Consider the following 14,638-nt stretch of genomic DNA (forward strand, 5'->3'; position numbering starts at 1 on the left):
GCAGTGTCTTTCAAGCGGAAGTCATAGCAATCAGGGAGGCACTAGACTGCCTACAAGCGGCTGCTGTCACGGCAACCAAGCTAAACATTTATAGCGACAGCCAGGCTGCGATCAAATCGCTCAGTGCGATTTCCTCGAACTCGGCCACCGTGGCAGACTGCCGCAAATCTCTGCACGAGATGGCTCAGCAATTTGCTATTAGCCTGATTTGGGTACCGGGCCACCGGGACATCAAGGGAAACTGTATAGCGGACGAGCCTGCCAGATCTGGCACTACAATCCCCCTTCTCCAAGACAAGGAGGATATCTGTATGCCAAAGGCCACCTGTAAGCTTATTGTAAAAGAGCAATACAAGCGACTATCAAACGATATGTGGCAAATAGTGCCACGATGTCGCATAACTCGGCAAACATGGCCGACCATGGACAAGAAGCGCACCTCCGAGCTCTGCACGCTAGGCAGGAAAAGGTGCAGCGTAGTCATACGTTCCCTCACGGGACACTGTCTAATAGGCCCCCACGCTAACAGGCTGGGGGCCCCACATAACGATTTTTGTAGCAGCTGTAGAGACGAGGAAGAGGAGGAGACAGTGGAACATCTGTTCTGCTCCTGCCCAGCTCTCAGCAGAAGAAGGCTACAGCACCCGGGCTTAGCCTTTCTACACGACATCTCCGAGATGTCTAAACTATGTCCCAGGAAGATAGCGAACTTTGTGAGAGCATCTGGATGGGATAATTGCTGACAGGAAGTCTCACAACGCAGGAAGGAATGATCCTATGCGGTATCACAACGGGCTGAAACCGGCCTAAGTGTAACGGGTTGCCGAGCGAGCCCGGCAGCCGCCTCAACCTAACCTAACCTAAATCCTTTATAGTATGCATAATTTGTTCTTTAATAATGGGATTTTTCGGACATTATCGAGTTGGTTCTGGATGGATCATGTAACTTCAGCACATTTTCTGGCAACAAGGGCCCCCGCTAAAGTAATCAAAAAAGACGACACTTCTGGGATGGCAGATATCGCCAGAGAGCGACTCGAAGAGCAGAAAGACCATCACAGAAAGAAGGAAGAACATGATATGAGGCATGAAAAGATGGTCGAGGAACATCATTCCAACCTCATCAAAAAATTCCAGAATGATTTATTCGAAGTGGTGAAAAATAAAAATAAATAAGTTTATAATTTGCATTACGATCTAAACAGTATTTTGCGATTGCAGATCGTATCTATTGCTGCCATCGGGCTGTTCGCATACTTTTCTGTTGAACCACGGCCGAAATAATTGTTCCATCTTCATCATCCCTTATAAGAATAAAATTTAATAAATCTTCCGCGCAAATTTAAAGTACTTGTTATTGCCATCAGCTCAATCAGTTCCAGTGTGAATTGGAGTTTCACATCTGTCAAAAAATCCCACCATTCCCCCGGGATGGGCTCAGTGTGCAGAGCCACGGACCATGGATGATTGTTGGTGGATGTTCATCAGTGTTAATAGTCTATCAGTCTGCAATGTCAATCAAATGCGCACTATCGATAGTTCCATCGATTTTCTGGGATCACAGCATGTATATCTATTTACAAATGTTAATATGTGTGCACAGTATCTTTGTGATTAATCGGAAAATAAATTATTTGGTCATGCCAAAGATATGATGATAACTTTAATGTGTTTGTGGATAAGAAGTGAAACAACTAACGAAATACAAATAAATAGTGCCAACCAATGTCAACACCCTTGTTTTTGTTTATTTATAGTGCAGTCGCGAGTCATCACTAACTAAATGTATAGAATATATGTACATATATGTTGATATAAATTTATGTACATGTGTGCATACAGTTTAAATTATAAAAAAAGTATATAAATAAAATAAGATTTAATAATGTAAAAGCACAGCATCTATTTAAAACAAAGTCTATCAATTTATGATTATAATATATCAATATGTATGTACATCTATAAAATATGGTTTTAACCGTATATTTATGTGCAAATAAATGTAGATTTGTGTCACAAACATAAATACCATAAATTTAAATTGTTGTCGACAGTTGTCGACTTGTACGTATATTTTATTGATAATACCCAATTGTCTATAATCTTTGTACTCTTATAAACAAAAAAATAAATCAAAATGTATTAAATATATTAATCCGACATAAAAAAATTGGTTAATAATATCAAATTGTGAAATTTTTCGAAATCGAATGCCATTTGATAGTTAGTCTTTAAAGACAGTCATTAGCATAGTTTCCCATATCAAGTCGTGCACGTACTTATTTAAATATATTTCTAGATGTTCGTCAACAATGCTGTTCTTTAATAAAACAAAATTTATGTGTTTAGCTCGTCGTTGCGCCGTGTCAATGAAATCATTTTAACTTATCGCCATGTCGGCAACCTCATCGGTTGAAACACCCACAACACAAAATCTTCAGAGTAAAACGGCAATAGTCATCAGTGAACAAAACGTGCAATCGCAATATGTGAAACGTTCTTTTTCCGTATCTTTGAGCGTGTCTTCTTCAACTTCATTAGGAGCCGCTGGGTCGGCAATCTCTCTATCAGTAGATGAGAGAACTGCTGTGATTGCTCCACCGCAACTGCTTTTGCAGTCCTCAACATCCTCAACCTCAACAAATGTGGCAGCCACAATAGCAGCAGTGCATCAGCGCAAATCGTACTCTTTAGAGCAAAAAGAATCATCGTTGCGGCATCAAGTAAAGCCAAACCAACAGCTCGCAAATATTTCGCTACCGGTAGCCATGACTTCGTCAGAAGTGACGCCATCGTTGACTGGAGCATCTGTGGCTATTCTAGGTACCTTAGAGGCTACCTCACGTCATTGCACCAACGCCACAGGAAAAATAGCACCGTTGACTTCACAGAAGATGCACCGAACCATACCATCTGATAAAGTAAGCATTATAGCATTGACATTTTGAGTATGTTACATTTTGTATTAATAATCTTTTCAATTCTGAAAAACTAATAAATGCAACTTCAGTCGGCCCTCAAAACCTTGTAGCCTAAACTTACAGTTATATTAACCCATGGTACGATTTTCATGAAATTTATTGTACCTGGGGAACCATAATAACTAAAAGAATTTTTTACTGGGGTGTTGGTGAATTTCTGTAAGTTGATGGTTAGATCGGCTCCTGCGACTCCGTTCTATCTGATGTCGTCCGCCAACATCTTTCCATGTTCGAGTCTCTGGGGTCATCTCAAGAAGTGGTGATCGCAACCATTCGAAGAAAGACCAGCTAAACATAACGTGTTTAGCCATTACCTTCGGTTCACAGTGGTGTCAGCATGCGTCGGGACGCTCGAAACGGTTAAAGTACATATGCCGTGAAGCAGCAGTGGTTCGTTAGTACTACAGACCCACGATACAGAAAATCAAGATAGGGAAATGCACAGCACCGTTATGTTAGAAGAGGACAGATACAGTGCGCGTGTCACATGTACACTTGCTCGCATATCTCTGCGTACACTTAGAAAACTACATTTTCATGTTCAGTTGCGGATAACTTTTAATATAAGGCACTTTGGGCAACGATTTCTATACCCGATACTCAAAATGAGTATTGGGGTATATTGGATTTGTGGTAAAAGTGGATGTGTGTAACGTCCAGAAGGAATCGTTTCCGACCCCATAAAGATATATATTCTTGATCAGCATCAATAGCCGAGTCGATTTAGCCCTGTCTGTCTGTCCGTCCCTATTACGCCTAGTGCTCAAAGACTTTAAGAGCTAGAGCAACGAAATTTTTTATCCAGATCCAGATATTTTTTTATCAATTTGCAGTGGCTACGCAGCGCCTGTCGACACGCTCTGACTGATTTTCTGTCTCTCTCGCGCGCACTCTTTGTCGTTTAATGTAGCCATACTGACTATGTATCGGGTATAAATGGTCCGCAACGGTCTCTGCAGCAACTCACAATGTTCCCCTCGTTTTAAATCAGTTTTCTTTTAACCGTTAACCGTTAGGACAGCCTTGGACTTGGTGTTCGGGGACAGTATTTCTGCACTCTGATCACCACCGATTGACTAATGCAAAGTTTTTATTTTTTTTGATAGCAATATTACGTATTGAACAGCCACTATCAGTATCAATACGATTAAAAATGTATGGTCAATCGTGAAACGACGACTTGGGCAATAGGAATCAGTGCCATCTGACCTAGTCGATCTTTGGGGAGGTTAGATGCGGATTGGAATTCCCAACCATATTAAAAAAGTAATATCAAATATGGACAAAATGTTAATACACCTAATTATTATTTTACACGGTAGATCCCCTAAATTTTCCCCATTTACAAGTGCTCTGACCAGTAAATTTGCTTGGATGTAAATATGTATATGTACACAAACAAAAAAACGAAAGAGAAACAAATATGTACATATGGGTATTTCCGCGGTCACTCACACAACTTTCGGAAGCAAAATAAAATTTTAAATGTTAAATAAATCAAAAAATTTTAAATTTTGTAGACTTTACCACTAATCATTTTTTTTTGTATTTTGAGAGTACTATCAATGGTAAAAAAAAATTGAGAGCCTCCGGTTTTTATCTTTTAAGCATAGCTCGCAAACAACGGTCAACACTTTTTCCTCTCGTCACTGACAAAACAGAAAAACACCACGCAGACACGTGGTCTCTCACAGAGCAGAAGGAGCTGCACTCGAACATCATCGAATCGAGCCAAGAGGCTGCAGCGGGTAGAAGCGCGCTGCAGGAAGGCTCCGACGCCCAAGGCCTGTGCCCGAAATGCTCACAGAGCACGCGGAGCGCAAACAAGGAGCAGCAGACAACGACCGTATGGAGGAAAGATGCCGCAGCGCAAACCGAACCGTGGCGTAGATATAGCCAGCCATCCGTGGCCGAAGGTCCAATGGTGGAGCCGGGAACCCCACCTACGCGCCCAAGGCAGCGAAAAGGAGCTATCGCAACCAAGAGGACCCTTAAAAAGGCCCCGTTGCGGCCACACGGAGACGTGGCGACGACCAGCGCCATGAGGCAGCCCAAGAGCCCCGGAATTCCGGACAGCGAATGGAGAGTGGTGGCCAAGAGGCCGAGAGCAGCACGCCGCGCTCACCCAGACGCGGTCATAGTTCAGGCCTCCGGGAAGTCGTACAGCGAGGTTCTGGCAATGGTCACCAGACGACACGACAACCAGCTTTCCGACCTGGGAAACTGCGTCTCCAAGGTACGCCGCACCATAAACGGCAACCTTCTGCTTGAGGTGGCAAAAGACAGCGTGGAGAGTGCTGAGGGCATGAAAGCCAGCATCGCACGTGTCCTCGGCGATGGAGCGTCTGTGCGCGCAATGACGGAAGACTCGAAGGTTGTCATATTGGAGATACGGGACATCGTACTCGCCAATTCACCAAGCGGTCCTGAAATGCGGCAAGGTGAGGATCGGCTGGACCATATATAGGATCCGGGAAAGAGATGGACTCCCAAGGTGCTACCGATGCCTGAAACCCGGGCATATCGCACGGAACTGCAAGGGTACAGTGGATAGGAGTGGCTCCTGCATCAAATGCGGTGAAAAAGGGCACAAAGTTGCCGAATGCAAAAAAGAGCCTGCGTGCTTCATCTGGTCAGCAGCTGGAAAGAAGGAAAAACCGGCAAAACCAGGACGACATGCAGTTGATTCAACTCAACTTGAATCACTGCAGGGCCGCACAGGATCTCCTGACGCAGACGGTGCGCGAGCTTGGCTCTGAGGTGGCACTCCTCAGCGAACCACCTAAGGTGGGCAGCAGCAGCGATTCGGCCACGGAACTCACTGGCAAAGCGGCCCTGTGGCTCTGTGGCGTTGACGCGCCACAATTGCGTGACACCAAGTCGGCAGACGGGTTCGTTCGAGGGAACGTAGGTGGCATATGGTTCTACAGCTGCTACCTGGCACCCAGCCTCTCACTCGAGGTTGCGAGGACGCAACAACGTCGTAGTCGGGGGCGACTTCAACGCCTGGGCCCTGGAATGTGGGTCCTCCCGTACAAACGCCAGAGGCCGCACGGTGCTGGAGGCTTTTGCCTCTCTGGACGTCATCCTTCTGAACGAAGGGTCCCAACACATATTCAACAGGGCAGGTGTAGGGACGATCATCGACCTCACTTATTGAAGCAGCTCACTGGCCCGGCACGCCCGATGGAGGAGCAGCGACGTATACACTGCCAGCGATCACGAGGCCATACTATGCACCCTGGGCACCCTTGCCCGAACGAGAGGTACCCCGTTCCGGCATGGGAACAGAACACAGAACGCCAGAACCCGCTGAGGACCCAAGCCTTCGCAAGCGCCCTCGAGAGCTACTCTGCAAACGATGCAGACGGAACCAACGATATGGCGGACGCACTTGAAGGCGCCTGCGATCAGAGCATGCTACCGAGAGGGACGTTCCGGAAGCACAAGGATCCAGTTTTCTGGTGTAGCGAAGCGATTGCGGTTCTCCGCAGAACCTGCCACCGGGCCAGAAGGCTGCTCCAGCTCGCCAGAGGCACACCGCGCTTGGCCCGATGCATCGAGACCTACAAAGCGGCGAGGAAGGATCTGAAGACCGCCATAAGGAACAGCAAGAGGGAATGCTTCCTTAAGCTGTGTGATGCCGCCGAAGACGACCCCTGGGGAGGCGCGTACAGGAAGGTGGTGAAGAGGCTGAACGCGGGCAGCAAAGCCCCAACAGATCCAGAGGCACTGGAGGGAATAGTCAGCGCACTGTTTCCTCGAGGACGGCAGATCCCTAGCTCCCTGCGGTTCGAGCATAGCCCGAGCGACATCTGCGAGGTTACGGAAGCCGAGGTGTTGCAGGCAGGTAGAAACCTGATACCTAGGAAGGCTACGGGTCCGGATGCGATCCCCAACAGCGCGCTGAAGCTGGCACTACTTCTACTCCCGAGGGAAGTTGCGGGCCTTTTCAACAAATGCCTCCAGGAGGAGACGTTCCCCGAGAGGTGGAAAAGGCAACGGCTGCTACTATTAACCAAGCCGGGCAAGCCGCCAGGGGTGGCATCTTCCTACAGGCCCATCTGCCTTCTGGACTCCATGGGAAAGGTTTTCGAAAGGGTGATCGGTGCGAGGCTGAGCGCAGCCATCGAAGCAGCAGGCGGTCTCTCCCAGAACCAATACGGGTTCAGGAAAGCGAGGTCGACGCTGGACGCCATCTTGAGGGTCGTACAATCGGCGGAGGAAACCATTGCTGGGACTAGGTGGAGAGGCGGAACAAAGTCCTATTGTCTGGTGGTGACACTGGACATAAGGAACGCCTTTAACTCGGCCGACTGGACCCGGACGCTGGAGTCACTGAGGTCCTTCAACATCCCGGGCTACCTACTGAATATAGCGCGCAGCTATTTCAGCAAAAGAGTGCTGACAATGGACACGTGTCAGGGCTCTAGGGCATACGAAGTCTCAGCCGAAGTCCCGCAGTGCTCCGTTTTGGGACCTCTGCTCTGGAACACCATGTACGACGGGGTACTACGGCTCCCGATGCCAGCCAACACTAACCTGATGGGTTTCGCTGACGACGTCGCAATAGTGGCGGTAGCGAAGGAACTTGCCGCAGTGGCTAGCCGCCGCGAGGCTGGAGCTGGCGGCCCAAAAAACGGAGGCGGTCCTGATATCCAGCCGTAAAGTGGTCGAGACCGCCAGAGCGCAGGTTGGTGGGGCCACGATCCAATCGCAGAGCTCCATCAAGTACCTAGGGGTCCTCATCGACACGCGCCTGTCCTTCAAAGAGCATCTGGAATGCGTCCACACGAAAGCCGGTGGGACCGCGGGAGCGCTATCCAGGATGCTGCTAAACACCAGAGGGCCAAAGCAGGCAACGAGGAAACTGCTGACGAGCGTCGTGACGTCGCAGATGCTCTACGCCTCTCCGGTGTGGGCAGAAGCCGCGAAGGTGAGGAGTTACATACGAGGAGTGGAGGCAACGTATAGATTGTGCGCCATTAGGACCATGCTCGTTTCAGACCATCTCAGATGAAGCGGCGCTTGTCCTTGCCGGACAAGTTCCGCTCAGCGAGCTGATAAGGGAGAGGAAGGAGATCCACGACGCTAGGCAGAACAGCGCAGCCGAGGTACGCTCCAAAGCAGAAATAAACGACGCCGCCAGAAGGACCAGTATGGACAGATGGCAGACCCGATGGGACCACTCACCCAAAGGCCGATGGACCCACACCCTCATCCCAAGCATAGCATGCTGGGTTGAAAGGAAGCACGGCCAGGTGGATTTCTACCTTACCCAGGCACTGAGCGGACATGGCTGCTTCCGCGGCTACCTCAAGCGCTTCGGCCACGAGACAGAGGACTGGTGCCCCGAGTGTGGCACAGGCATAGAGGAGGACGCTCGCCACGTCCTCTTCGACTGCCACAGGTTTGACCTCGATCGTCAGACATTGGAGACAGCAGCAGGGTCTAGGGTCAGCATCGAGACTCTGGTGCCGCTGATGCTGGCAGACCCGAAGGTGTGGGAAGCGGCCGCGGAGTTCGCCTCTAGCGTGATGCGAACGCTTAGGTCCTTGGAGAGAAGGCGGAAGGAGCAGACGGAGTAGGTGTCCACGCCACTGCGAAGCAATGCTTTGCGGCAGTACCGCGGGGCCCCTAGTCCCAACAGTTCTCTTGTCCAGACTTCTCTTGAGCAGACGGAGTAGGTGTCCACGCCACTGCGAAGCAATGCTTTGCGGCAGTACCGCGTTGCCCCTAGTCCCAACAGTTCTCTTGTCCGTTAATTTAGAGCAAATAAATAATTATATGAATATAAAAAAAAAAAAAAACGTTCTGAGTTGCTGCGTACACCGCAACTCTACAGTTATACCCGATACTAAGTCAGTATGGCTCTCCTCCGGCAGACGCCGCTAATATATAAAGACACGAAAAAGAGTGCGTGCGAGAGAGACCGAAAATCAGCCTGAGCATGACGTCGAGCGCTGCGTAGCCAGTGCCAATTGATTTGTTCCTTTTGGTTACAAAAATGATCTGATCTGATCCAGATTCAGCAATCTGATAGATATGGTCCTTATCTATGATTCTGCGTTTTTAGTTTTCTCGAATCTGCAATATTGTGGATGCAACAGATTTTCGTCCTTTGTGGGGGCGGAAGGGTGTGGGGCGAAATTTTGAGATATACGTTTTATAGTGAGATCTAACAGGAGTGCGGATACTAAATTTGGTTACTCTAGCCTTAATAGTCTCTGAGATTTGTGGATGCCTCAAATTTTCGTCCTTTGCGGAAGCGGAAGGGGGTGCGGCAAAATTTTCACACAAAACGGTCAAGGTCCGATATCACAGGAGTGTGGATACCAAATTTGGTTGCTCTAGCTCTTATAGGTTCTGAGATCCTTGAACTCATATTTTGCAATTGGAAAAACCGACCATGAAACCTGTGTGTTAGAGTGAGACAGAGCGAGAAAGAGTGAAATTGTTTTCGTGATTCTGGCTGTAATAATCATACGATCTTGTTCAGATTTTGCACTCTAGAAGATATAGTCATTTTCTACGATTCTGCGTTTTTAGTTTTCTCGTATCGTCGAAATTGTGGATGCCACAGATATTCGCCCTTTGTGGGGGCGGAAGTGGGCGGGGCAAAGTTTTGAAATTTTCTTGTATCAGTCACATATCACAGAAGTCTGCATCCAAAACATCGTTGCTCTAGCTCTTATAGTCTTTGAGCACTAGGCGCTGAAGGGGACGGACAGACGGACGGACGGACAGACAGACATGGCTCAATCGACTCGGCTATTGATGCTGATCAAGAATATATATACTTTATGGGGTCGGAAACGATTCCTTCTGGACGTTACACACATCCACTTTTACCACAAATCTAATATACCCCAATACTCATTTTGAGTATCGGGTATAAAAACTGAGCAGAACTCTTTGTCTCGTCGCTTGTGTTATGTGTTTCGTGTTTTCGGTTGAGCCCGGCACACGATCGTGTCTCACAATAACAAATTAGAGAGACACTTTGGTCAAGCGCTCACAGCAAAAGTGTCTTTAGATGAGCAGAACCAAAAAAGTGTCTGAGTAATTTGTTTTTTTCGTGTATATGTTTATTTATTCATGTTTTCCGCATCTTTTGGGCTATTGTATTGTAATATGTATATTTATTTGCAAAATTGGCAAACGAACATTTTCGTTTTGCTTTTCACTATTCATTTTAAGCTCCAATAGTCAAACCGTATAGAATTCACAAAAATTTATCGTTTGCCATAAGCATCGCACGTACAAGTACGCATACATACGCAAAAGACACTTTGTTCGTTTGCTCGCGATAAGATGCTCAGTGAAATACAGGAACAAAAGAGAATTGAAGAAATCGGTCTTTGCTTGAGCGAAGAGCGAGTTGAGCAAAAACAGATTTGATCGGGTCTTTTCAGTCCATTTTCTCAATGTGTCCGTTAATGAGAGGTTTTTATCAGACACGCCGAAAGTGTCAACAGTTATTTGGGAGCTTTGATATATAGTGGCGAGCACATGTGGATACATGTTTATCACTTTTCACTTTTAAATCTTAAAATATGATATGATGTTTTATTTTAGGTTCTTTTTTTTAGTTATAATAAAAAAGACAATAATTTCAATTCAAAGAGATCCTTTTCCTTGAGAGAGTTTAATTTGTTCAAAAAAAGAGCATGTATCCACTTTTGCACGTTTCAAATTTTTGTACTTTAATAATTTAAAAAAAAATTTGTTCCCAAGGGCCTTAGCTTTTATCATATTCCGAATAAGTATTGACATACTCGCGACTAAATTTAATAGGTGCTGGCAAGGTTTCATGCGCCACTCCGACTTCACGCGCTCCCAAAGACTCACCGAATCCTTTCGGTACAAACTCGTACTTTTCCAATGTTTTTTAAACAGAGCCCATGATTTTCAATGCTTTTCCATGCTTTATTGTTTCCTTGACCTGATGATTTTTCAGCTTTCCACTTGAGCTGTGCCAGTAGTATTTATTTTAAACTATTTAAACTGAAAACGGCTTATTTTGGTATATCTGACACAATTACCTTCTTACAATCTTCCGTGGTCCAGTTCCTATGCTCCTTGCTAAATATAAGATGCGCAGCCACTTTTCATCAGAGAGGGCAGGATTTTTCTGGCTAACTGCCGGTGTCAGACCGATCGTACGCAGAGCGTCCACTCATGGAACGTTCTCCAATTTGTTAAAATCTATGGAACAATAAAGAATGAACTTACGCAATTGGATATTATTCTTATAATTAGACACTTTATGACGAATATCTTAGCACTTTAAATTGGATTAGTTTGATAACTCTACTGATCGCCGGTATCTTTCGTTAGCTCCCGGTACAACGTCTGTACTCTGAGCCGGGTTTCTGCGTGAGCTGCCTTCTGGTTCAGGCCGGCGTATATATATACGCCTGTTGTTGCTGCGTCAGCGGCAGTCAGGGCCGCGCCTGGCCGGTAGCTTGGTCTGGAGTGGGGAAAATCCATGACCTGGTGTGGTTGGTCAGCGCTATGGAGTCGGCGCGTTTCGATCGGTGGCTATGTGTGGAGGGGGGTGTTGGTAAATAATATATGCGGGGTGTTGTACGAGGCGTTGTAGTTTAGTAAAGGGTTCTTATATTCATATGTCGGGGGAAGGAACCATCGCGGGAGTGTTCAGGTGGTTTTAAAGTCCCCGAGAATCGAGGTTTTTTTTTAGCATAGGCCAGCAGTTCCTGTGGCGTCCTCTTGGAGGCATCTTCAAGTGATGCCAGCACTGAGGCGCCGAGGTATCTCCTCCTTGCCCTTGAGAGAGCCGGACAGTTGCAGATGAGATGTTCCAGGGTTTCGCCACAGGTTCATCGCATTTCCTACAACTGTCTCTGTTGGTGATGCCTACCTTTGTTGCATGTTCAGCAGCCAGGCAATGACCTGTTAGTATTCCCACTAACAATCTACAGTCCTTTCGTGGTAGGTGCAGTAGGTAGTGGCTAAGTTTCTCATTGCGTTCCTTGCACATTATTTTCGAGGTTCTGCAGGTGGTGGTACTCCTCCATCTGCTTTCGGTTGGTGATCTGGGCTGCTTCTCTAGATCGCTTTGCAGCGTTCTAAGGGACACAGGCACGTTCTCGGTCCTCTTATTCTAAAGCCCGACGCCTTCCTTAGTACGTTCGCCGCCTCGTTTCCTTCGATGCCTTGGTGACTGGGAACCCAATAGATCCGCAGAGACTTTGTCGTGCTTAGGGTATGTAGTGCCTCCCAGCTCGCCAGGACACTTCTGGAACTAACCGCGAACGACTGCATGGATCTTATCGCATGGAATATGCTGAAATGGTCCGGTAGCTTATATGACAGCCTTATCTCAGGGTCTCTACAATATAGCCCCGCTCCTACTCGTTCGTCCATCTTGGAGCCGTCCGTATATATATTGAGGTGCTCAGTTTGGTCTCTACCGATTTTCCAGTCTTCAGGTCCCAAAGATGCGGTTGTTTTGACGTCGATGAGTCTTCAGGTCCCAAAGATGCGGTTGTTTTGACGTCGATGCTAGTTTGGGGGGTCATGCAATCAGTTGATCTGGTCATTTCCCTGCCAATTGAACTATGCCCGTATCCTTGTGGCGACAGATTTCCTGAAGCGATGAGGTAAGGTTCCAAGTAAGGTTTCGAGTGCTTTTGTTGGTGTTGACCTCAGCGCCCCTGTGATACAGAGCAAAGCCTGTCGCTGAGTCTTTTCCATAAGCTTATGATACGTTTTCTTTCCGGTAGCTTGCCACCACACTAAGACTCCATACAGCAGAGTTGGTCGTACCACCGAGATGTAAATCCAGTTCATCAGAGCAGGTGACAGGCCCCATGTGCTGCTGAGCATCTTCTTGGATGCATAAAGCGCAATGGTGGCCTTCTTCACCCTTTCCACTACATTGGGTCTCCATGCCAGCTTGCTGTCCAGTACTATGCCTAGGTATTTCACCTGTGATTTGGAGTCAGCCTAGTTTGGTCAATTTTCGTGGGGGTCCATATCGGTACCTTGTACCTCTTGGTAAAGAGGATGAGGTCCGTCTTGTCCGCGTTGATACTGAGTCCTACCTCTTCCGCCCACTCACGTATCTCCCTGAGTGTACGCTCCATTAAGGAGCTGACGGTCGATGGACATACACCCGTAATAAGTATGCTTAAGTCGTCTGCATAAGCTTTTATCTTTGGGGCCCTTCTTTCAAATCTCTTAATGAGGTCGTCGACCACCAAATTCCACAGTATTGGCGACAGGACTCCACCCTGAGGTGTGCCTCTATGTGCCGTCTTAACCATGGAAGCGGTGCCCCACTCCGATTGCACCAGTCTACAACTTAGGAGGTTTTTGATCCAAACGTTGATTGCTGGGTGTATGTTATTCGCTTCTAGGCGACTTGTTATTGCAGTTGTGGCCACGTTGTTGAATGCTCCGGAGATGTCAACATGGTGGATGCTAGGGAATGTAGTACCGTCTCCACTGATTTCCCTTTGGTGTAGGCGTGTTGGTTTGTTGACATCATTCCTGATGTGTAAATCCAACAGCTTTTCTAGAGTTTTTAGGATAAAGGAGGTAAGGCTATCGGTCTGTAATCCTTGGGACTCACGTGGCTGCACTTTCCTGCCTTTGGGAGGAAGACGACTCTTGAGGTTCTCCATGGACAGGGATATAGCCCGTACTTAGGCATGCTGAGTATATTGCGTAGAGCCATGGGGTGATAACCTCTTTGGTCAACTGCATCATGGCTGGGAGTATCCCGTCCAGTCCTGGTGCTTTTATGGCCGCGAAGGAGTCTATGGCCCAGTGGATTCTCTTAGTGGTTAACAGACCTGTGGGGGGGGGTGGTGCTGTTGACAGGTCCTGATGCTCCTTGGCGTCAGTGACCTCGGTGCATCCAGGGAAATACGCCTCCATTAGTGCTGTTAGGGCTTCTTTACTGCCCTCTATCCGCTGTCCGTTGTCTAGTTTTAGTTGACTCTGTACTGTGGGCTTCTTTGTAAGCAGCTTCCGGAGCCTAACGGTTTCGGGCACTTTATCGATGTTGGAGCAGAAGTTCCTCAACGAGTTCCTTTGTGCCTTACGTCTTGTAGCTCCTAAGTAGGATTTTATATCTTAAAGATCTTAAAGAATTCCTTGAGGTTGTTGTTTGGAGAGAGAGATCTCGGTTCCACCAGAATGGCTTGGACCTCTTCTTCGTTCTCGAGGCTTTGCACGATGCGTGGTAGGCGTTCAGTTACTCGTTGGATATGGTCTTAAGGGACTTCTCTATATCCTCCGCAGATTTCACTGAGCCCGGATTCGCGAGCTTCGAAGTAACTGTCTTTTTAAACTTTACCCGGTTTGTGTTCCGGGGGTTTCTATAGACTGTTATCTTCGAAGAGTGTTCGAATTCGCACTTGAACTGAATGTACTTATGGTCTGAGAAGGATGGTCTTTCGAGGACTCTCCAGTCAGATACCAAATTACTCTTTCCCGTGACGAGAGTTAGGTCTAGTACGTTTGACGAGGTGGGACCTACGCAGGTGTGTGCATCCTCTTGTATGCGTAAAGCGCAAACGTTATGTCGTCCGCATAAGCTGTTATTATTGGCCTTCCTTTTATATCTTCTGATGAGGTCGTCGACCACCAGATTCCACAGGAGGGGCGACAGGAATCCACCCTGG

General features: G+C 47.3%; 1 protein-coding gene across 9 annotated transcripts in view; it reads left to right on the forward strand.

The window, feature by feature from the left end:
* Positions 1-1,573: 1,573 nt before the first annotated feature.
* The window catches only part of UBL3 (ubiquitin like 3), a 137,088-nt gene continuing 124,023 nt past the window's right edge, over positions 1,574-14,638 (forward strand). The window contains exons 1-2 of one of the 9 annotated variants that reach the window (XM_033384005.1): positions 1,574-1,785; positions 2,300-2,921. In XM_033384005.1, the coding sequence (XP_033239896.1) occupies positions 2,394-2,921 (528 nt within the window). In that variant the 5' untranslated portion in view covers positions 1,574-1,785; positions 2,300-2,393. Of the gene's footprint in view, positions 1,786-1,838; positions 1,860-2,023; positions 2,065-2,299; positions 2,922-14,638 lie in introns of those variants that run through there. The other 8 variants (XM_033384008.1, XM_033384011.1, XM_033384012.1 and 5 more) reach the window with 8 other exon arrangements.

Source organism: Drosophila pseudoobscura, chromosome X (genome assembly GCF_009870125.1).
Source record: "Drosophila pseudoobscura strain MV-25-SWS-2005 chromosome X, UCI_Dpse_MV25, whole genome shotgun sequence".
NCBI lineage: Eukaryota > Metazoa > Arthropoda > Insecta > Diptera > Drosophilidae > Drosophila > Drosophila pseudoobscura.